The 24,973-nt window shown below is 44.5% G+C and overlaps 1 protein-coding gene across 1 annotated transcript in view; it reads left to right on the top strand.

Moving 5' to 3' along the window:
• The window catches only part of LOC147008680 (centrosomal protein of 135 kDa-like), a 197,590-nt gene that overhangs the window by 14,804 nt on the left and 157,813 nt on the right, over positions 1-24,973 (top strand). The window contains exons 3-6 of the mRNA XM_085864556.1: positions 1,394-1,584; positions 10,628-10,795; positions 12,101-12,239; positions 18,464-18,548. Of these exons, the coding sequence (XP_085720682.1) occupies positions 1,394-1,584; positions 10,628-10,795; positions 12,101-12,239; positions 18,464-18,548 (583 nt within the window). The remainder of the gene's footprint in view (positions 1-1,393; positions 1,585-10,627; positions 10,796-12,100; positions 12,240-18,463; positions 18,549-24,973) is intronic.

Below are 24,973 nucleotides of genomic sequence, written 5' to 3' on the forward strand. Positions count from 1 at the left end.
GTTGATTATGAACAAATTGGAATGGGAAACTATAAAATTCGGTGCCAAATTGAAGGCATAGATGTGGTATAGCAAGCGCTACCATTGTGAGCCGTCTGGTCCTAGATCGGAGCAAAAATGGCTGGAGAAATGTAAGCCATCTAAAAGATCATTTGCAATTGACCACTGGAGGGACAGCTCCCATCTTAGGACATGTTTCTGTGACCTTAAAATTGGGCACGATTAAACAAATAATAAACGTTTGGCTGGCAGAGGTGTGCGACCGATGCTTAATTTGTTTGGATTTAATAACTGCCAGTGGCTGCCCGATTTATTTGGGTAGAGGTATCTTGCGATAAGGGGCTGGAGATACCCAACTCGGTGACCATTGCCCCAAGCGCAATGGCAAGCTGGACCGACGTGGCAAGAGCCATATAGCCTGGTGGAGCCCTATGGCCTGCCAAAGGGTAGTAGGGTGTAGTAGTAGGTCACCTCCTCATAAAGCTGACTAGTCAAGGGTGGCAATCAAGTTAATAACCACAAGCAAACAGCCACGGACTTTGAAGAAGGGCCTGAAGGTAGCCAGCTGCTCCCCAATTACTAACTTCATGGAGATGGGGGACCATAGCATCCTGTCGATCCAGCCCGACTTGGAACCTCCATTGTTGGCCAGAACCCATATGTGAGATGTTAAGTCGTGGTAGTGAGAGTTTGGGCAAGAGACAACAGGTAGTATTGCACGAGTTGATTGGTATGAATTTGGATGTCTTTTCTTTATCTTCTGAGGATATTGGACTGACAGGCCTGGTGAAACACCAAATTAATATCGGAAAGGGCTGGCCTGTTCACCAGCCAGCCGAACGGCTTCCTTTAGCTCAGGGGGAGGAGGCTGATAAGCAGGTGAAAATAATAAACGATGCTGGAGTCAGAGCCCTCAGTAAGTCCTTGGTTGTCATCCATTGTGCTGGTCAAAAAGAAAGATGGGACCACGCGTTTCTACTTTAACTATTGCCAGCTAAACAATGTGACACTCATGGACTCGTATCCCTTGCCCAGAATTGCTGATACCCAAGATGCCATTTCAGGCTCCAATTGGTTCTCCACACGAGATGAAAAAACGTTTTGGTCTATGATCTAAAAATGTCTACATGCTGCTGGCTGTTTGAATGGGAGCTGGTGCACAGAGAGGTGTATATTTGGTGAAGTTATGTTGTGGTTGTCTTGTGCTCCTAAGGTATGAAACTCTTGTTACATAGGATAATTTGAGTGAAAGAAGAAGGGTTCTTAGGAAGAATGGTGATTGCGGTGTGAATTTTGGAAAGTGGCAAGAGTAGGATCCAATAATTGCTTTTGTACATGAATTGTATTGAATAAACATGAAAGTCAAAATAACATTTGTTGTGGTGTTCTGCAGTGATTTGGTCCACATGACAGAGAACTGGCATAATGCCAAACAGGAAGTTGCCAAGTCCCTAAAAGAGGCAAGGAATGTCGATACAGCTCTTCAGCCAGTCCAGACAGATAATCGACGCCTTGTGCGTGAAAACAATGAGCTTCACTTGAAGTTGCTTCAGGATCATGAGAGAATGGAACAGCAAGCAAAAGGTGAGCTATGAGATTGAATTTATAAGCCCTTGCTCATATAACATATATATATATATATATAATATACATCGTATATATTTACATGGTCGTAAGAGGCGACCAGGGTTGCGTCAGGAAGGGCATCCGGCGTAAAACCTGTGCCAAATCAGTATGCGGATCATAACGGATGATCTGCTGTGGCGACCCCTAACGGGAGCAGCCGAAAGAAGAAGAAGAAGATATATATATATATATATATATATATATATATACATATATATATATATATATATATATATATATATATATATATATATATATTTATATATTTGAGAAGTTGGGAGATTTATGGGGTAATCCCATAAGTTGGGAGAGTGAGGGGATAATGCAATAGGTTTGGAGATTGAGGGTGTAATGCCATGTGTTGGGGGATTCCACAAAACCAAAATACACAATGGCTATGGAGAAGGCAACACCACGATGAGTCTGGTGGGGGGGGGGGAGGAGGGGGATTGAGAGGGCAATGCTGTGATGATTCCAGGGAATTGAAGGGATGACACTGCAATTAGTGGGGGTGGGGGGTGTGATTGAAAGGGCATGGGCTATTCTTGTATAAGTTCTCATACAAGTTTATTCAGGTGTTCTTAGATAAGTTTAAAAGCACGGACTTTTCTTTTGAGTTGAGCTTTTGAGTTGAGCTTTGAGTTGAGCTTGAGAAAAGTTGAGCTTTTCCCGATGGTGGTTTCAGGATGTGTTAGACATTGAAAAGCTATGGAGTTATTGGCCTCATGGGAGTTACCTTTTGCCTGTGGGCCGGCGGCAAAACTGTCTGACCCCACATACCAATATACACTTTATATCGGCCTTTGGTAGCCTCAAAATGGATGCCAAGGTCAACGTGTGGTATTTCAAAACCTTTCCCAGATTCTGAAGTATCTACACCCAAAGTTTGGGGCTGCTAGGTGCTACTGTTCATCCGTGAAAGAATAACATACAAATGCACGAACGCTTGAGAAGAATGGTGGTATCTGATATTCCCTGTGCATTAACTACTCCAATAATGGCAACAGTCTTGCTTCCTTCAGCCATGTCAGCTTGTGCTTGATATCCCCTACCTGCAACAAAATTAGGTGGCTTGTATTCTGAATTGATACCCTTCTCATCGATATTATAGATAAGCTGTGGTTGGTCTTTTCAATTGTATTCAGTTAGAATATGGTCCCATTCTTTCAAGTAGTTTGTTACTGATTCTTTTGATGCATACCGTGCTCTATACTCACAGCTCAGATAAACTTGATGGTTTTACCACACACAGCTCAGGCCATCTGTCCATGAAGGTGCAGAACCACTGCACGGCACTTGTCATCCTTCTGCCGCTTCCCGAAGTGAACAGGGTAATCTGTAGCCATGGTCAATACCTCAGTCCTCGTGTAGCCATATCCTACTCACCTACCGCAGCAAGATTGTTAACATGTGCCACCAGCTTAGAGTCTTCTAGCTGTGACAGAATATGTTCAGGACCAGATCTGGTACAATCACCAGAAACTCTGCAATCAACTCTAAGAGTAGTCAATGGTACTGCATACTGTCTATATGCTCAATAAACAGAAATACCATCTTCCTTTACTGCCTGGTGTGCTCTCATAAGTGCAGAAAGTGAGTACGAGTGTCTTGGTGCTGGTTTCGAGAATGGGGTCAGCTGAAAACACAAATGAAAACAACGGTTACATAAAATTCGGGTTTCTATAATGTGGCACGTTTGGGCTTCCATATCTATCTATAATTACGTGTGTGTGTGTGTGTGTGTGTGTGTGTGTGTGTGTGTGTGTGTGTGTGTGTGTGTGTGTGTGTGTGTGTGTGTGTGTGTGTGTGTGTGTGTGTGTGTGTGTGTGTGTGTGTGTGTGTGTGTGTGTGTGTGTGTGTGTGTCTGTGTGTCTGTGTGTCTGTCTGTGACTGCTGTTTCTCGACAACCACTGGTCAGATCTAATTGAAACTTGCCAGATATATTGCTGGGGCCCTGAGGATGTGCCTTTTCAAGGTTTGATATTAATCGGACAAGTGCTTCCCAAGTTATGGCCATTTATTTACCAAACCAATGACAAGACACGTTGTTGCGTGGGCGTGGCCGATGGGGAAGGGAAGCTCAGCCGCGTTCCCCATTACAGGTTACAACGTACGGGCTTCCGGATAATGATGACTTCGTGTATTCTAATAATTTCTCGATTTCTTATGCGCATTTATAGATAAACACAATGCCCCAAGTTATGATCGTTTTCATATTAGACGGTGCATAAATTTCGGTAACATCAGAGTGAGCTGGTATGCTCCGAACCAGGAAGTAAATTTTTTTCTCTCTCTTCTCTTCTCTTTTTGTTTTTCCTTGCCACGACTTTGCAAAAAGGTAAAATACGTTGGCGCTAATTGAATAATTGGGTATTAAAACTAAATTGTGAATAATCGTAACTGCGAATAATATGCGAACTTCCGGGCCACGCACGTACGGGCACGTGAGAGCGAAGAAACGGCCTGTGTGGTTGTTGTTTGTTGCTCGTGGTTTGAATATATATATATATATATATATATATATATATATATATATATATATATATATATATATATATATATATATATATATATATATATATATATATATATATATATATATAAAATTTTTTTTTTTTACGGGCACGTACTTGTATTTAAAATTTTGACAGAATTACATCCCTTTGTTATGCTAATTTTTGGCACGGATCCTCACTCTCAATACACAAATTAGGTCCTTGGTTACGTTAAATGTCAGATGGAGTTTTCAATAGTTTTAAGAGTGAGAAAAATAGGTAACACTCAAAAAATATTTTATTTATATTATTGATATAAAAATCAACATATTTTACCTTTACTCAAAGCATGGTTCTCAAAATTGTGGTGTAAAATGTAAAGCGATGTGTCGGCTTCCTGCTCGCTTCCGTGTTTGAATGTAATGTCACATCAAGGGAAAAGTCTTACGCTGGAGCGGAAGCTATCGGAAGCACATGACCATCTGAAATCCATGACTATCGGAAACACATGATGCCACGAATCTAGTTTGGTCTACCGCACTGACAGCCAAAAATAAGTCAGTAATCTTCCTCTTTTTTTTCAGACCTTCTGTGACACTCACTTGTTTTGTCTTAAAGCAAAGCTGGTGATACGATTGATCCCAACGGAGACAGCATTGGCCAAGTTCGTAGGCTCTCAGCATTGTCGGGTGGACGAGTCCACTAACTCGCTCGATTGGGGGCGGGGGGGGGGGGGGGGTGGTGTTGACATTGGCACGTGTATATCCTGGTACAGGATATGCACGTGCCATTGTCAACACCCTCGTCGATCACGTCAGTGGATTCCTTCACCGGATAGTACAGAGAGCCTGATAGTACTTGCACATAGCTCATTACAACCTGACACACATTGTACACACATGCATCACCGCTGACAATGTGGTGGGCCCTGCGTCGATTGAGTTACATACTGTTTATGCTGGCAAAATGGAAATAAGAGCTGTTTTTTTCCATAATGTGGAGATAAAAATTATGGTGAAAATATCAGTTTGTGTAAAAGTGAAATAGAAACGTGTGCAAAGTCCAAAGGGAGGTGTGCACACCTGCACCCCTCCCCCCAGGTCAGGTCAGGTATGGGAGCATATGCCGGAGCAGCGCATCGCTGCGTCCACTTTCCTCCAGTACTCCAGGGGTCTTCGTCTGGCCATCCCCCAGGCAGATGCCTGGCCCATCTTCATCTCCTTGAGATGCTGATCAACCTGCTGCAACCATGAGGCACGTGGTAGGCCCATTGGCCTTCTCCATTCACGAAGCTTCTTCGATGAGAGAATCTGGTGAGCAGGATCAGCGTCAGGAAAATGAGCCACATGTCCATACAGCCTCAGCTGATGCGCACAGACGATGCAGGTAACAAATCTCATTTGAATGCCTCTCAGCAACCGCTCGTTGGACACAAAATCCAACCAGCGAGAGCCAAGAATTCTCCAAAGACACCTCGTACCAAAGGAATTAAGTAGCTGTCTCAGATCCCTGGTTAGAGTCCAAGTCTCACATCCATAGAGCAAGACTGGGAGCACCAAGGACCTGAAAACTCTGACTTATGTCCTCCCGCACAGGTACCGGCAGCGCCACATCCCATGATCCAGTGAATCCATTACTCCCCAGCCCCAACCCAGGCATCTGTTGACCTCTGCTTACAGCAAGCAAAAACATGAATCTCACTGCCAAGGTAAGTGAATCTCTCTGTGACCTCAACATCCTCACCACACACAGGTACAGACAGGATAGCAGCATCCAAGATGTCAATGAAAGCCTGGATCTTAGTTTTGACCCATGAAACCCGTAATCGCAGTGGCTCTGACTCCTCATGCAGCACCTTGAGGGCCCCCAAAGGATATCTAGAGTCTCAGCAACGATGACTGCACCATCTGCGAAATCAAGGTCAGAGATCTTGACATTCCCAAACTAAGCACCGCAACTTGATCTCTCCGACATCCTCCCCAGAATCCAGTCCAAACAAGTGCTGAAAAGTGTGGGGGCCAGTGCACACCCCTGACAAACTCCAGGAACAACTGGAGATTAGTCAGAGATGGTATCACCACATCTCACAGTACCCTCAGTACCAGAGTGGAGTACAGACATTAGATTGATCAGTTTTGGTGGCACCCCACGAAGACCAAGAATCTTCCAGAGGGCATCCTGGTTCACTGAATCAAATGCCTTATAAAGATCAACATAGGCTGCAAGCAGGCCCTGCCGAAACTCTCAACTGCGTTCGGTGATGCCCCGAAGAGCAAGGATGCGGTCAATCCTTGACCTCTTTGGTGTAAAGCCTGACTACACTGAATGCTGGTGCTCAAGCAGATAGATGGTGGCAAACCCTATCAATAATTATCCGAGCAAAGACCTTGCCCGGCACTGAGAGCAGCGTCACCTCTCGGTAGTTGTTGCATTCTTGCCGATCACCCTTTCCTTTCCAGAGAGGGACAACAAGGCCCCTCTTCCAGTCAGCTGGGATGATGCCTGTGTTCCAGGCAGAGTACAGAACTGCATGCAACTACATGAGTACAGCATTTCCACCAGCCTTGAGAAGTTCAGCATGGATGCCACAGATCCCAGGAGCTTTACCCCGTTTCAACCGGTTAAACGCAGTCTGTGATTCCACAAACTAAAGTGGACCACAGTTGATTAGAGGGTCAGAAATATGGATAGTAACACCACTGACATCAAACTCGACAACTGGTGGAGTAGCCTGGTACTGCCGCTTAAAGTTTCCGGCCCAGCGGGCCTTCACTTCCGGCTCCTCTGTCAAGAGCCCACCACCCTCTGCTCTAACTGCAGTACACCGAGGGATGGGCTTGGAGGAACGCAATACGCGAATTTCCCTGTAAGCAGGATGAGAATCACTTGACCATAGGTGTTGCTCTACCCCCTCACAGATTCCTCGCACATAGGCCTCCTTATCCACCCTTGGTGCACGTACAGTTTTGTGCCTCAGCTCCCTGAACAGCTCAGCTCTGCCATTCAGCCCTGCCCTGCAACTCTGGTCAATGGTATCCAGTGTCCCTTGAGAGACAAAATTCTTCTTCGCCCTCTGGTGAGTTCCAAGGCATCCTCCAGCAACATCAAGGACGGTGGTCTTGAAGGCACTCCACAACTCCTCAGGATCCCCCAAAGCACCCAGACCCCCAAATCTCCACTCAACCTGTTCCTAAACTCCTCAGCTGCCCTCTCATCTTTGAGCTTGCCAACATGCAGCTTCGGCTGGGATGGTACCATTCTCCTGGATTTAAGCTGAAACTTCAGAGTTGCAACAACAAGACTGTGTCCAGTATTGAGGAACTGAGCACTCCGGTAGACCTGGTAAGCTGTGCAATTTTTAGCGGCAGTACCTGATAAGTTTGCTTTTTCAACTGTAACTCCTTAAAAAGTATTAGAATTACAAAACACATTCAGTTCTTTGTTTATTACTTAAAAAAATCAATATATTCACATTAAAAAATAAGACATATATATTTTTCTGATTCTGTGGGCATTCAATGCAGCTGTTCCAACAGTAATATTTATTATTGGCCGACAGCAGGAACTCTTCAGATGGATACAGAAGGAGCACACAAAATTCTCGACTCTCAAGCTCAACATCATGAAAATCAGAGGAAAATTATTCAAGTTATGATCAAAAAGGTGTTTTTTTGTTAATTGAGTCACTATCTGAAAAAAGTAAGTCAAGGACACCAATCAAATATCAGGTTCACAACATCAGTGCAGGTACATTATTATGATGCAAGAACATCTTGGAAGGCCAAGCGGTTTTTGAAATTCCGCGTTGGCAAAATTCAGCAATGACAAAAACAACTCCTTTTTTTGAGACCGCCTTTGGTCTTTACCTTTAACCCCAGAGTGTATGATGTAAATTAAGCATAAATGTGCCTTGTTGTCGGCTATCAAGGTAAGCCAATTTTGTACTGATCGAACAAACCTTAGTCGATTTTTGGTTTGAAATGTGTATAATTGGGTCATGACCTTAAAATTAGGTCAAGGTCAGAAATCGTCATCCCTGCATACTTTTTATTCCATTATTGAGGCAAATTTAATTCCGAAAGTCCCAGCCGGATCCGAGATACAGCTCGGACATTGATGCAACTCTGAACTCGGAAATTGGGAGTGTTGGGAGTACAGGAAGGAAAAATAAAAAAAATGTGAGGGTCTAAGAAACTCTGTGGTACTGCCGTACCATTAAAATTGATGGCATTAACTGTAGAAACAAATCCCACAACAGCAATAAGCCCTCCCCTATCCTATAGGGGGAGGCTTAATAATTGTGTAAAAAAAAAAAAAAAAAGATTGTATGAATGAATGTATGTATATACCTTGTACAACAGAAAACATCTTGGCTGATGTCAATCAAATTTTGCATATGTGCTCTGGGTAGCCAGGTTCAGATCATGAGCACAAAATACCACCCCAAACCCCTCCCCATGAGGGTGGATAGATGACTTGCAATTTTCACCTGTTCCTGTGGAATAGTGCAAGTGGTTTAACCACTGGTCCCTGCCTGAGGAAAGGGCTCTTGACACCATATTGTGCTTCCGGATGTAGCGGGTATTACTCGTGGTGTCACATTTAGAACCCGGTATCTTTTGTAACACAGTACTTTGTTTGATCGTGTTCACCTGATACACTTCGTGTAGTTTCTTCAGTAAGATAAAATATAAATCACAATGTTCATGTTTGTGCACTTTTTTATGCTTCGGTTTTATGCTATGTTTCACCTGAAACCCACCCACCTGTAAAGCTAGTAGACAACAGCAACTTGCACGTATACACACACACGCGCACACATACACAAACACACACTCATAAAGAGGTGGATACTTTGAGACCTGGGAGTGCTCCATTCCATTTTCTGAAATCCCTATATGGAGATAACAACCAATAACTCATAACACACACACACACACACACACACACACACACACACACACACACACACACACACACACACACACACACACACACACACACACACACACACACACACACACACACACACACACCAGTGCCAAATGCCGTTGAAGTAATACAGTTTATGTACATACACACATGTGCAAATGTTCACACGCATCAAGTGAATAAAAACGACAATTACAAATATTTACCTTTAAACGGCGTTCTTTGAAAGAGAATTTAAAGTTGGTAATTCGCAAAATTCAATAACAAAAATGTGCCAAGGCAGAGAACACAAAATGTCGATCTATACTTTATGCCTTCACAGGAAGAACAAACATGGCGAACACCTGGTCAGATGGACTTTATTGATTTTTTAAAATATGTATCGAAGTGTATTTAAAATATGTAAAATATGTATTTAAAATATGTATTGATGTCGAAGTGAGAGGTGGATTACAAATGGAGATCGCACAAAGTGATCCTTGCACATTTTCAGTGGATGAGACACCTCCCGAGGCACCCACCGCGTGCACCGCAGGACCCAACAAAGGCGGAAACGTACGTCTCATCGATGTGTGATTGAAAGCACATGACTTTTTCCCCCAAACGAACAACCAAACAGCTTGAAGAGCACTTGCCAAGTGGCTTAAGCATTCAAGCAAGCACTCCAATGAAACGGTCAATATGAAACGGCTCCCTTGGCACGCAATTGGCAATCACCGATCCGTCATATTAAACATACACCTCCCGGAGTCGCCCGAAATGTCACAAATGTCCAAATTGGACAAATGAACACTTTTCCCGGAGTCGGAACTGCTTGTAAGTTCGATTCAGGAGCTTAAATTTTGTAATTCTTTTTAGTTTAAGAGATACTCGTGGCAAACACATATGCGGAAATGAAATTAAACAACGAACGCTGACGTCTCCGGGTGTTTATAAGCATTGCAATGTACCCGGTGATTTGTAACTATGATTAACAGCTTGTTCCAAGTTGCGGCCTGTTCCAAGTCAAGGTGAGGTTGAGAAGGGCCAAAAAACATGGTGACTTGAGACTCCAGTGGGGTTACCCAGGAAACTATTGGAGACCCCAGACAGCGAGGTGGCTGAGGATCGCCTAATGAAGGATATAATTATATAATGCCGTTAATTATCTTCAAAAGGTGTGTTTTAATTAACCCAAACACCCAATTTTCACTCTTGCACTTCCTTAGAGTTCTCTTAGTATGCATGCAACGTTTCAGGCTGCTTGATTTTATAGTTTTAGAGTTATGGAGGAGACACACACACACACACACACACACACACACACACACACTCACACACTGCCTTTTCTTAGTGTTGGTTTTCTCTCTCTCATCTTACCTTTAATTTTTGGTGTGACCTTCAATTGAGATCAAATGTAGCATTGTGTTGTATCTAACGCAGGTAGAGGTATATCCATTGAAACACAAGACTTGCACGTGTTTGCAAAAAAAAAAACATGACTACACACTGTAGATGTCATTATCTTTGAGGCTTGCAAATACTCTTGTTGCAAAAGAGAGCAAAGTAACAATCTTTTTCTTTACACTTTTCAGAAATGAAGGCCAAATGTCTGAAGCTGCAGCATGAGAACTCAGATCTACGCTTTCTCAACAGTGAATTTTTACATAAGGTACAGGCACTGGAGAAGGTGGGCAGTATAAAGAGTGACAAAATTGCCCAACTTCAGGAGAAGAACATGGAAGCTGTGGTGCAGACACCTGGTAAGCTGTGCAATACTTTAGTTAAACCTCATCTTATAAAACATTCAGTGGTGTTTATGATTCGGCGTTTTAACTCGGTGGTGTAATGGTTTGAACGTCCACTCTGAGTTTGGGAGGTCGGCGGTTTGAAATCTGGCCGAGTCATACCAAAGACTTTTGAAATGGTATGTGCTGCTTCATTGCTTGATGTTCAGCATTTTAAAAGGATAGAGCATGGGTAAATTACCAAGCCTGGTGTTGGCGTAGCGGTTAGGGTAGTGGCTTGGGATCCAAAAGGTCCTGAGTTCAAGCCCCGTTGGCCGCTTGAATTAATACACACCAGGAGGTTGACTCAGCCTGTCATCCTTCCGAGCTCGGCGAAGTGAGTACCAGTGTACTGGGCCCGGTGTATGCCCCGGTTAAAATAGGTGTACCCTATCCCTGTGTCCTAAGAGGTGACCAGGGTTGTGTCAGGAAGGGCATCCGGCGTAAAACCTTTTTCCAAATCACTATGCGGATCATATGGATGATCCGCTGTGGCGACCCCTAACGGGAGCCGCCGAAAGAAGAAGAAGAAGAAGAAGAAGAGCATGGGTAAATAACCATAAGTTGGCAATCATTGCAGTAGGTTTAATGGGCTGAATGGACTCCCTGTTGTTCCTTGTAAGGGAACTCGTATAACACGATGCAACACCAAGGGTGGTCATTCCAGACTAAACTGCAATTTCCTCACCATTTCCAAATCCCTTGCAAATTGATAGGCTGAAAGTTGCTTCACATTTGAAGATTGATGGTCAAGTTGCCCCTGAGACATGACCTTTCAATGATCACTGCATTGTTGACTCCAACCCTCTGCTCCACTTCTCGAAATTTGTCTGAGTTACAGAGTTTATGAGTTTTTCACATAGCTTCAAAACTGTCCATTCAAATTAATCGATTAAAACCCACCTTTTAAGACATTTAGAAGAATGTGTCCTGAGGAATGACCTTTGATCTGGGCTCTGCCTGTGACACATTGTGGTTTATGTTGTGGTTTATGTTGTGGTTTCATTTTTGATTTTTTTTTTCTTCTGCATGTATATTTTCAGGGTTTTAGTGCATACAAATCTGAATCTTCATTATTAGACCCATTTTCATTGCTGTGTAGTACTCCACCAATAAAAACAACTTTACACATGGTACTGGAGTTGCTGGAAATATTGATAGCACAAAAGACTAAAATTATTTTGATGTTAAATGAAGAATATTTATTTGTATTTGTTTCAATAAAATATTTAAACTTAAAAAAATCAATATTTCATTTTCTTACATCGTTTCTCTTGGCAGGTGGAAAAAAACGGAGCATTGCATTCTTTCGACAGCACATGCAGATTGATCAGATAGTTCCTTCCTCAGTAGCAACATTTCCTCCAAAGCCACCTACATACCATTTTGAGGCTGACCACCTTCAACTAGCTCATCTCAGGTAGTTATTTATTACTGAGTTTAACTGGTTTTTGTTTTCTTCTCTGTTATACGATCATCTAACACATATTTGGGTTTTCTGAAAAAGTTTCCATTGTTGTGCATGTTTATGTTTATGTTTTTATATATATATATATATATATATATATATATATATATATATATATATACATATGTTTAAAAAAAAAAAAAATATATATATATATATATATATATATATATATATATATATATATATATATATATATATATATAGCCTGGTGTTGGCGCAGTGGTTAGGGCAGCGGCTTAGGATCCAAAAGGTCCTGAGTTCAATCCCCGTTGGGCCACTGAATTAATACACCAGGGGGTTCACTCAGCCTGTCATCCTTCCGAGGTCGGCGAAATGAGTACCAGTGTACTGGGCCGGTGTATACCCCGGTTAAAATAGGTGTACCATATCCCTGTGTCATAAGAGGTGACCAGGGTTGCGTCAGGAAGGGCATCCGGCGTAAAACATGTGCCAAATCACTATGCGGATCATACGGATGATCCGCTGTGGCGACCCCAAACGGGACCAGCCGAAAGAAGAAGAAGAAGATATATATATATATATATATATATATATATATATATATATATATATATATATATATATATATATATATATATATATATATATATATATTGGTGTCCTTGGTTAAGAGCGGTTTGTTTGAAACTACCCCAAAAAAAATGTGTGTCTGAGCTGCCAGCTGCAATTTACGAGTATATGAGGAATACTCAGCATGCAAGTAGGGCTCAACTATTCATAGTTGCTTAATTATCGGCTTAGTGTTCCTGCTTTACTCTATCACCGTTAGTTCACACTGAAATCAAAGTTTGAAGAAGTGTACCATGAATGCTTGGTGGAGTGAAGAAAAGCTTTCTCCTGTTTAATGGTTGAAACAGTTCATGGTATCATGGTTGGGTAAGGGACAACAAAACAGGTTTAACTTATCAGATGTCCATTGGTAATAAAACCCTCTCACTGAAAAGCCAAGAGATTGATTTAAACATTATCTACTGGAAAGATAAAAATTACTCTCCAGATTGGTTTTCTTAAATCTAACAAACCCTGACATCTAACCCTGTATCCCAGGGACAGCTGCACCTGCTAAGCTGTGGAATACATTGGTAGTGCACTGGCAATGGCCATCCCAACACTTGTGTTTGGTGAGACCCGGGGCAGTCCACACCCCATTGAATTGCTCAACAGGTTGCTAAGAGATGAAACTGAACTCAAATCCTTAGTCTTATATATTGACTGGGGGTTATGTCATGCCTGGCCACTTGAATGTAAAACTCTCAGGCTAACAACCATGCAGTGAAGTCTTCCAAATAAATGGTGAATGCCATTAATGGCACCATTCCCAATCAGGGTGGTGCCTTGTCTTGTAGGGTTGCCTTGGTGTGGGTGAGCTGCACCACATCTTCCATTGAAGTATCTGCTGAAGCTGTGGCCTTGACATAGTTGGTGACATATATCAACTCGCAGTTCGAAGAAATACAAACCTCTTGTTTAAACTGTCTGATTTATCCAAAATGGATGATGTTATACTCAAACAGATGAATTGAGGTCATCATCAAAAGAAATCTACTGAGGTCATCATCAAAAGCTAAAATTAAAACTGTTAGAATTGGTCCCTAATTTGAAAGAAGTTCCTCAGGGAAGGGAAATGCTGTTGGCTTATGACAAAGATATCAGGGAAGCTTTGAAGTACCAGCATGTTTGTGAAAATAGGGATGACTCGGATGCCATAGGTCTGGCAAAAGCAGCAAACATCGTCTGAAAGAATATGATGCAGAAACAGGAGAATTTCTTTGGTTCCTTCTCCAAAGATTGCCAGAAGGAATCGGTGCCAAGTAACATACGACACTGGTAAAAAAAAGTTTATCCTGGAAGGGCCAAATATTGACAACTAGGCAAATATATAAGGTGGGAGAAACAATGCAGCACATGCGATATGTCAGCTACTAATCGACAACAGTGTACAACATAGGTCTTCCCATGCTAACACATCACTACAATGCTGACAGAGAAACAGCTCTTGCAATATACAATGGCTTGAAGCTGCATGTGAAAAGCAGAAAGAGGAGCCTGTTTGAAAACCAGCACAAACTGGACATGTCAATATCATACAACCATGTGATACAGATACCCACAGAATTTGCCAATAGTTTTTTTGAGCATTACAAGGAGGAAGCCATTGCCTGCCCACCCAAATCTGGACAAGATGATTTTCCAGTTAGGAGCATTAGACAACCTAGATAATAATCCCAAATCTACCATAGCAAAGTGGTCATTTCATAGCACCTCTATTTCTTTGACCAGCCACGTGTCTAAAGAATGTCCTGGGGAAAAGTGTGATGTGACTAATTAAGGACTCTGCTCACCAGAAGACAGAAGCGAACTTGCCAGATGAGTATGCTATTGTTCCTCCAACTGGGCTACAAAATGAAGTCCCCGCAGTCCCTCTTGTACACGGTCCTCTGAGGCTGGGTGATGAAGCCTACAAGCAAGGTATTGAGGAAGAAAACCAGTGTCTGGACACAGTTTTGCAGCAACTCAGCATGGACCAGTAAGAGCAGGATGACATGATATCCTGGTCTGGTTACCATGCACAAAGAATGCTATCTGATGTCCACCCAGCAGCAAAGGTTGCACTGATGCCACTCTTCCATGAAAATGCCAACTCAGTGGCCAGGGTAAAACATAGTATGACATTGGCAATAAGAAGATATAATTAGACTAATGAGTAGATTTTTGTCTCCTCTTTATGATTCCACAGTCAATTTCTTGATATTTAGCCAAGAACGACCGGCTTAGGGCATCCAATTGAACATATTTTGGTTGATCCCTGTGAATGGTGGCCATTTTGAAAATCTACTGAGGTCATGTGACCCACAAAATATTTGTTGCTACTATTTACATATTCTCTAGTCTTTGCACTTTCTAAAAAAACATATTGTTTGCATGGCTTTATTTGTATTGTTTGGTCATTATTAGCCTATTTCTTAAGTTGGTATTGCCAGTAAAGGTTAAAAGGTGAACCAAGTACTTCCAGCCTTCAAAAATTATATTTCATCAGGGCTCTGTAGCTAAAATGAATAGGTGTGGCCTAAACTACAACTCCACCAAATTTGGTGCTTTTATCACAATTTGAACGATTCTCAGCATATGGCCAGCTTGTGTACTCTAGTATTGTGGAAATACTGGAACTTAAACAGCAATTGATTCTTGTATATATCCAACTTGCATGTAATCCTTTTAGTATAATTTTAATATTGCAATAGGTAATGTAGTAAAGTTAAAAGTTGAAAGAAGTTTCCCAATATCTGGAACTAACCTTTAATTTTTCACTTCTATAGGTAAAGACTTCTTTGACCTTTTAATATTAATTTTAGAAGATTATGTTGTGCAATTGATTAATTGACTTCATCCCAGAGGTGCATCAGTGGCAGCAGGTAGGTGATGGGCAAGGCAACTCCTCGATTGCAAATTGAGTTTAAACACCTTTTATCTCAATATTGTGTACTGTATTTTCTGGTGGGAAAAACCCGCAGCTGTGTATTAACCGCACCCATGTTTTTCACCCTCAAAAGAAATGAATATATTGATGATTTTATTTTCTGTTTTTAAAAAAGTAAATTTGTACATTAACTTTATACGGAACAAAGTAACGGAGGTATCAACATGCTGACTCCCATATCCGCTTAATTTCGTCTAACAGTCTTATTCTCATTTTCAAGAAGTTGAAGAGAGAGGAGAGGATACCAAGAAGTTTTTATTTTTAGCTCGCCTGTTCGAAGAACAGAGAGCTATAGTGATACCCCCGGCATGTAATCAAAGCGTCAACCTCAGCGTGAGCATGAAAATGTTAAAGTTTTTGGTGCAAATTATTTCCTTTCTAATGTTTTTATCTACCACACTATTTTTTACTGATTACAATATACAAATACATATATTGCTTTAAAATTATTTGGATCATACTTCACTGCAATGCTTTATAAAAAAAAAGATTATTAGACTAGTCTTTTAAAAACGATAAATGTATAAACAGGTGGGCATTGGCTGGCTTTGACACCAACTCTCTGGTTCTTTCTTATTTTTTAATATTATATGGAGGATTTTTTTTGTTTCTAGAAAAAGGAAGAAAATGGATTCATACCGGTATCATACATATTTCTTGTGGATTTGTGGCCCTGAAAGGGCGGATTGGGTTTGATGAAACTTTTCAGCTAAACCCGAGGCAATCCTCCTCAATGCTTTCCTTGTCGAAGATGGCACGTAACTCCTTGTCTGAATCAGGGTTGAACAAGTCCATGTCGCTATCACCGTCATTTGCAGCATCCTTCTTCCAGATGATGTCGTTCTCTGTGCCATCCATGTGGTTGGAGATGCAGCATTTCAGAAATGCTCGCTTGATGATGTCCGACGGTATCTCCTCCCACACCTTGACGATCTAGCCACAGATCATCAAAAGGTCGACCGTTCTCATTCTCCGGCTCTTGGCGTAGGTCTTCTCCCCACTCATTATCCAGTCAGACCAGCAGCGATGTAGCCCATCCTTGAATAGCTTGTTGATGGACACATCGAGGGGCTGCAGGAGTGATGTCATCCCACCTGGGATGATGACGAGATTGGTGTTGGTCCTACGGAGCAGCGCTTTGGTGTCGTTGGTCTTGTGACAACTGAACGCATCCAGGACGAGCATACTCTGTCATTGGGAGAGACCACTTTCCGGCCTACTACTCCAGACCATGTGCACCCAGTCCTGGACCAGTCTAGAAATTATGTGTGAATTTGCACGTATGTGGGTCATACGGTGATTAGATGAATGCTGGCAGTCTCCCAGTCTCCATAATGCTCAGCCAACTTAGCGACGGGAGTAATGGTGAAAGTTCAAACAAGATGCATGTGGCCAATGCTCCTCAGAATCCGGGTCGAAAATCCTTGTGAGAAACATGTCACAAAATGTTGATTTTCAACTGATGAAAATACAAAGTCCAGGAAATAGGAAAGTTCGTCTGTGGTGGTTCCACCGAGATGCAGCTAATGTTCCTCGAAACCTGGGTCGAATACAAAGGCCTGCGAATTAAGAAAGTTCATCTGGTCGACGCGAATAATCTGCAGGAAGCAAGTTAGGAACCACCAATAGAAACGAGGGAAAACAAAGAGAACCAGGAAGAAGGAAGCCAAAGAACCGAGCAGCATTTGTACTTCTTAAAGCTTCACTGTCCTGTGGCTCCTCACTCTCGTGAGATTCTTCTTCCTTTTAAATCCATGTCCTGCACTCATATGGAAAAGTACTTGGGGTTGATTGGTTGTTCCTAGTTTTAAACCATGCCCTGCTCTCCAGCATTTGCTGGCATAGCATCAGCATGTAAGGAACAAGCTTGGTGGATTAATTCTGCCTGCACCAGATGTTCATGTAAAAAGATAGTTACCATTACAAGTCCCTCGTCTATCCACCCCTTCTGCTGCACACAAACAATGACGCTGGTTGGAACCTCGCCTTTGGGCAGTGTCTTCCACTTGAACACGGCATGCGAGAGAAGCTTGCCATGCAAGCTGATTTGAGGTGGGCGCTCCATTATTGGACTCTAGCAATTGTGAATCATTCTTCTTTTGATGTGAGACTAGGTGTTCTTCTTTTGAAGTGAGACCAGGTGTTCTTCTTTTTGTGTGTTTAATGGTGTTTTCAGAGCCGTGAGGCTCTATGCCACACACCTAAACTACTAGTGTCTCTGGGCATCTCACGCTTGGTTAATTTTTGCACACGGTTAATAAAACACTGTACAAACTCTTATCCTGAACCGGTTTTCAAAATTTAAAGGGTGGAGTTCAATTTAACAGCAGTTCCGACTGCCACAGAAGTGCTGATTTGGAATATAATTGAAATTCAGCATTGATTGTTTTTAAGACTGATTTTTTTTCTATGCCCATATATTAACCGCACCTCCAACTTTTGCCTTTTTTTGCTAATAAAAAAGTGTAATTTATACACCGGAAAATACGGTACTGTTTCCAATTGAGTTTGCAGATTTTATTGGAATAGATATTCATCTACAGTCATAGCATTATATGAAGGAAGGTCACTGCTTTTGGGAAAAATAGAAGTTTGGGGCAGTGCTAATACTAATATATTGCTTAAAATATCTTGCCAATATTTATTTATCCTTTTTTTTCTTTTCTTACTGCAGGAGTGAGAAGTTACAGCAGGAGGTGAGAAGGTTGAAAGAAGAGTTGGTAAAAGCGGATCGCAATGATGAAGTAATGCTTCAGCAGGCATGTGAAATTATTATAGAATTAATGAATAAACTTCTTTTTTCCAAAGTAGTGAAGTACAACTACAGCTTTTATGTAAAAATACAATTGTCACATGTCACGTTTGAATTGAATGAGAAAGGAAGAAGGGTTTTCACTGACAGAGGAGAGGAGGGACCTGACATACGTAGGTTGTAGGTATATCAATTTAGCACAATTCAATGAGAGAAAATAACTAAAAAGACAGCCATCCTTACTATAATTCACGGACCAGTGTTTGTGTATTTGTTAATTGCCGGAATCCTTCGGATTTCAGCAATTATGTTGGTCGGTTGTGTGTGTGTCATTCTGTGTCTGTCTGTTTGTTTGTGTGTTTGTTTACCCTGTAGCAGCCACACAGTTTCAGCGATCATGACCAAACTGGGTACAGACGTTGACCATGGTCCAACTTAGACACTTGTCGTTTTGGGTGAATCTAGGTCAAAGGTCAAGGTCAAGGTCACCAAAAAAACCGAAATTCTTATTTTTGCAATAACGTCCGCTAAAATGGTCGTATCGACTTCAAACCAAATCCAAAATGTGCATCTTCCAATACTGCATCCAACCATATGTCTCATTGGGGTGTCACACCAACACCCATCTTAGCAGTCGGGGGTCGAATGTCGGGGGGGGGTTGGGTCAAAACTTTCAAATTGCAATAAAAACGCCATTTCAAGTCCGATTGACTTCCAAGTTATGATCATGACCAAACTAAGTACTATAACTCATTAAACAGTAGCACTATCGACTTATAAGAACCAAATTGATTTCCAGGTTTTTGTTTTTTCAGAGATCATGGAGATATGACAAAGTTATTCCTGCAATTCCTTGCTCAACGAGCAATTTCATTTGTTTGTTTGTTTGTCGCACTACTTCTACAGTTCTTGGCTGATTACATCCAGACTTGCTACATAGAATCTGTATGACCCCAATTCATGTATAGGGGTGTTTTTATCTTTGTGAGTGGTCTTGGAATGGGGGGAGGGGGGAGATAGGGGGGGATGGAGGGGGGAGAGGGTGCACAAATGTCCATGTATCGTATAGCACCACCTCTATGTGTGAGAGGGTATTACAAGTCTCCCTTTTACAGTACAGTATTCCTGTCCCCACTTTTTCCAGTACAATGAGGTGTTTTGAATTATATTGTAGGTATGTTGTTGCTTTATGCATGTATCCCAATTTTTTTTTTTTCTTTTTCATATACAGAGCTGTCAGTTGCCAATAAACCACCAAAATGAAGGTATGCGTCAGAACATGTTGCATGCCTGGAACATAATCGCCCATTGGGCGGGTACTCTACTAGTAGGGGATAAAATGAGATAGCTTTGAGCTATTTTAAAGGACTTGAGTGGCCAATGTAGCTGAACAGATTTTAGGCAAAGATAAGGGGAAAGGTATGCAGGTGAGTTGTGAGCTTAGAGGGCTGACAAGATAGCTCGTAGGTACTTTACATTCCATTGAGCTACCCATTTGGTTTGATTCCCGAACTAACTATAATAGGCTGTGGAGCACATGCTTGAAAATGACAGTTTTTGAGTTTCATTCACTACCTCTGTGCCATTATGTAAATCTCCCATCAAAAGCTGTAATCGATTAGAATGTCAAATATATTGTTGCGGATTTCGCGCCCGCCGGCGTGCGAACGGCCACGTAACTCGAATCGCGGCACGTCGCCCACCGAACGGACAATCCAGTCGTGACCCTCTCGGACTAACGCCGGGAACCAGTCACGGGTGGACCTTTCGGTCTCACCGCGATCGAGCCAATCAGCCCCCGCGTGGGATAGGGTTGCTCGCCAAATTCGACCTACCTAAGTACCCACGCGGAGGGTAGACCGGGCGATCGCACCTCGCCGCAGGTCGACTTCGGACACGGGCCACTTAAGCGACCCGTTCCGTACTATCAGAATAACCGAGCGGTGTTATCGTCGACCTCGACGGTTCGATTAATTATCGGGCGTACTCAGCCCACTACCAACCCTTTACGTGAAGCAAGATGAGGGTTCAATGGGGGAAAAGACGAAGCGAAGCGGGAGAACAGTTCAACAATAAAGCACATTTATTCGCGGCACACGGGAAGCACACAAATACAATTCCACCAAATGCACACAAAAAAAGAAAACACAATTCCATTTACACAAAAAGCAAATATAAAAGTGAGAACACAGTGCAGAGCTAATACCGACTACCGAGCACACGGCAACACTTATACAATTCTACTTCACAGACGGCGCCGACAACACATACCCAAAACCAAGGAAAAGAAATACCCTCAAGGATGAGGCGGGCCTGAGGCCGAGACCGGGTCGCGCCTACCCGTCTGGTGATGAGACGCGGAGCGGTGATGGCGCCTCACTCCGCGGGCCTCGCGGACAGTGCCTGGCAGGGGGTGGGAAAGGGGCCCCCTTGGTCGCACTATGTCAGCGCGGGGGGAAACAGGAGGGGGTTGCTGATGCTCGGGGTATAGAGGATCTTTATTATCCCTGGTGTGCGTCTCCACCTCGGCCAGGTCGCGCTGCCGGCCTTCCTCGGGCGTGCAGCTCCCGGCACCGTCGCGAGCACCCCCTCGTCCGCCTTCGCCGCTGCCGCCTCTCCGCCTCTGGACTCTCCACCCTGGACTCTTCTTTGGGCTCTCCTCGTTCGACTCTCTTCAGCTTCTCCAGCTACTGCAGGCTTCGGGCTCCAGACTTCCACACGGCTCTGACTGACGAACACGGTCCTTTTATCCCCCCGTAGCTTCGCCTTTGACCCCCTCCCTTTGACCTTTCACCTCGCTCCCCATTGGCCCGAGAAAAAGTGGGCGTGAAGGCTTTTTGATCCACAAATTTGCATATATCGATCGTTCTGGAGGCGGGGCCAAATCGCCCCTCGCTCACCGATTGGACGGCAAAAAGTGGGCGTGTGTCGTTTTTGATCCGTTTTTGAAGCACAAAATCCGTGATTTTGTACACGCTGTTCAACGTGCGCCCTGCACGAGTCCAACACCGGTACCCACAGCAGGGCAAGAACGGTGGCGATGCTACGGTTGCGAGGTGTGACGTGAAGGTCGTGGCGGTTGTGGTGAAGCGGCGTTGTGGTTGGTGGTTGATGTTGTGGTTGTGGTGGTAATCATGGCGGTTGGTCCAAAATAAAGATATTAAAAGAAAAACGGCTATCCTGAAGAGTCGCAGCACGTATAAATGACATGTATTCCCACTAGACAACGGGTTTGGGCCTAACTACACATATACTTGCCGAGATACCTCACCTAAGGGACCTGAATGGTGGTTTGCGAATTTGGTAACCACAACACTACCCCCTTCCCTTTTTACAGACTCGTCCCGAGTCGTCAAATTTTCGTGTGCCATCATGTGTAGTTTTCCCCTAGTACATTTTACCTACGGATCCCTGAGTGCGACATTCATGGTATTCGTGTCCCCAAAATAAATAACCTGAGGGCTGCGTAACTATCTAAACAAACTCACTCACACGGACGACTTAAATAAAATTGCCGGCGCTAAGACAGACATGCCGGGGGCGCACTCATATTTACAGTACATCTTAACCTTAACTTACAAATTTTACACTAAACCATGGCCCAGGATCACTGAACTCTGCAAAAGAAAAGCAGTTAGCAGGGAGCCAGGCTGCCCACATGCAGTCTCTGGCTCAAAACAATGCAGGTGACAGGGAACGTGGCTGGCTGCTCACACGCAGTCCAAGGCCTTCCCTTTTGAACTGAACGCAGTGAACCACAACGGTGCATGGGCTGCACAAACGCAGTCTCCGTGCCAGCTCAAGCGGCACACGCAATGAGCACAACGAATGGATGCATGAATGGATGGACGCAAACACGGTGCACGGGCCGCCACTGCAGGCCCGTGTTGTAGCTGCCAACAGGGCAGTTCTTGCAGCTTGCAAACTGTTGCCTTGCGGATCCTGGCGCACATGGAAATGAACAGGAGGGGGGGCAAAGCAAAAATTGAACGGGGCTGGTTAACAGGGGCAGTGGGCATGGCATGGCAAAGGCAGCAGGCAAACACAGCCCGCAGAAGAAGGCCGCTGCAGGCAAACACAGCCGGCAGATGAACTGGCCGGCACAGGCCTTGAAGAAAAAACAGCCAGCCGGCAGATGAAGTGGGCCGGCACAGGCCTTGCAGCACAGCAGCTGCAGACGATCCAGCCGGCACAGGCCTTGCAGCACAGCAGCTGCAGACGATCCAGCCGGCACAGACCTTGCAGCAAAATAACAGCTGCCGATGAAGTTGGCCGGCACAGGCCTTGCAGAAAAAAACAGCCAGCTGATTAAGTTGGCCAGCTTTTGCCGTTCAGTGGAGGTTGGTGGAGGGAGTGCGGTGGTGCTGGCCACTTGGAAGGCGGGCTCGGACCTACCTACCTGTCTCCCTCCCAACTTATCGCCTTTGCCTGTCACTGTACATACCCACTCCCTTAATTTGTCAAACCCCAATTTAGCCCCAACTTATTTTTTTGTTGTTTTTATTTTTACTTCCCCACTATAAATCGTCCCCTAACCCCCTTTATCGTCCTTGTTCGGCTAACCTATCCTGTCACCTAGCCTACTCCCAACCCCTACGTTCCCTTCCCGGAGGGGAACAAGGGAGAGCTAACGTCCTGTGCCGAGGCCCAACGAAGCCTCAGAATGGCCTCCCCAGAGTTCGGCGATCTATAACCCAAGTGGGTCCAGCGGCCCACAACGACAGCGAGGGGATGGATGGTGCAGAGGGGTACACTTCCTAATCTACCCTATCCATTTAACTGTTAAACTACCCCGGGGCTTTCAACAAGCGCCTCTCGCTTAAACTATTGGTTCTAACAACCCAGATTCCCGTCGCCTGTGTTGGTGTCCTCACAATTTCGGGCCTCGCCCCCCAATTTTCTCTCCGTGCCCTCACACGGTCTCCTGGCTGGGACACGTGGCTCCCTTTGGCAGGCACGACCCTCTGCCGAATCTCCCGCTATGGCACCCCCGGGCACTACACTGCCTCCGAGCCTACCAGCTCCCTAACACCGGGGAGTGCCCCCCATGGCACCTCCCCTGAAACGCACACGTGGCAGGCCGGCCTCGCGGGCCCCTTTCCGAGGGTCACCCGTGCCCACAACACTGCCCACGCGGCTAATGGCGCCCCGGGCCCCCGCACCAAGCAGGCGCACCCGTGCCCACTACGCTATCCCGGCCCCCCATGGGCCCTTGGCCTACCACGGCCGACTAGCCTGGTGCCCGGGGTACCCACTCAGCGATACTCACCTTTCGCAGCCACGCTCCCAAGCCCGTCAACAGGGCTCCTGCACCCCTCCAAATGGGTCTCGAGCCTACTTTCCCACCAACAACAAAACGACCTCCATTTTTCAATTTGACTAACCCCCTAACTCACTTTACTCTGACCCCGGGGTCCCTTGGGCGGGAGTCACTCCTCCCCCCAATCACTCATCGCACCATGCATTCCCCATTCACTCCACTCACACAGACCCGCTGGCCTCACTCACTCAACAAATACTCACCTCACAACTCACCAACAACTCTTCAACACACACACCGCTGAACTCTGCCATCCTTCTAACTACATCCCCTGACTAACTCGTGCTCCCACGTCATCCCTTACACTAAAGCACGTTCCTTTTAACACTACGTAGCTAAGCTACGTCCCCGCTACACATCCAAAGTCTGTCTCTGTCTCCAAATAAATCATTAATAAATTTCCCAACCTAAATCTCGCTACAATCCCTCTAACTAACCCATTCCACGGACTCCATGAGGAGTTACCCCTGCCCCATGGAGTCGGTCTAACTAAGCTAACCCTTCCCCCTAACTAGTTTTTATCCTGTGCCCAGGTAAGGGGGTCTTCCACCCCTTGACCAGGAATCCTGTGCACCCGAAAGTGAGGCTTGCTCTTTCTTTTTTTTTTTTTTTCATGCGCAGCACCTGCGCGGCAACTCAGAGCTCGCGCACTTTGCACCTGCCCGTGACGTCATGCAGCTGCACGTGTTCCTCGTCCCTCCTTGGACGGGACCATCCGGCAGAGATACCCCTCCTGCCGGATTCCAACCACACGTGCAGCCATGACGTCACCGTGCGCAAAAAAAAACAAGCCCCACGTCTCGAGGGGTTTCCCACGCGAACACATGTGCTTTGCTCGTTGGAGCTTAACACATACGATCGCGTGGAGAACCCGTCCGGTCCAAATCCGTTTACCTGCCTAAACTTTGTCCGTCCGCGGGATCGGCAAATCCACCGCGTGCGTTTCCGGACCGGGACTTCACTCTCGCAAGCGAGCACGTGGCGGTCTCGTGCGTTGCACAGCACGGACCTCGTGCTCCCTGCTGGGTGAACCCGGCACGGTCCCCGAAACAGCTACAGCCGCTACTCGGCTTTCTCTCCTCTGTCGCCGTCTCCGTCTCCATTCCACACAC

This window comes from Eptatretus burgeri, chromosome 18 (genome assembly GCF_056783735.1).
Source record: "Eptatretus burgeri isolate ZD-2024b chromosome 18, Ebu_testis_v1, whole genome shotgun sequence".
Classification (NCBI taxonomy): domain Eukaryota; kingdom Metazoa; phylum Chordata; class Myxini; order Myxiniformes; family Myxinidae; genus Eptatretus; species Eptatretus burgeri.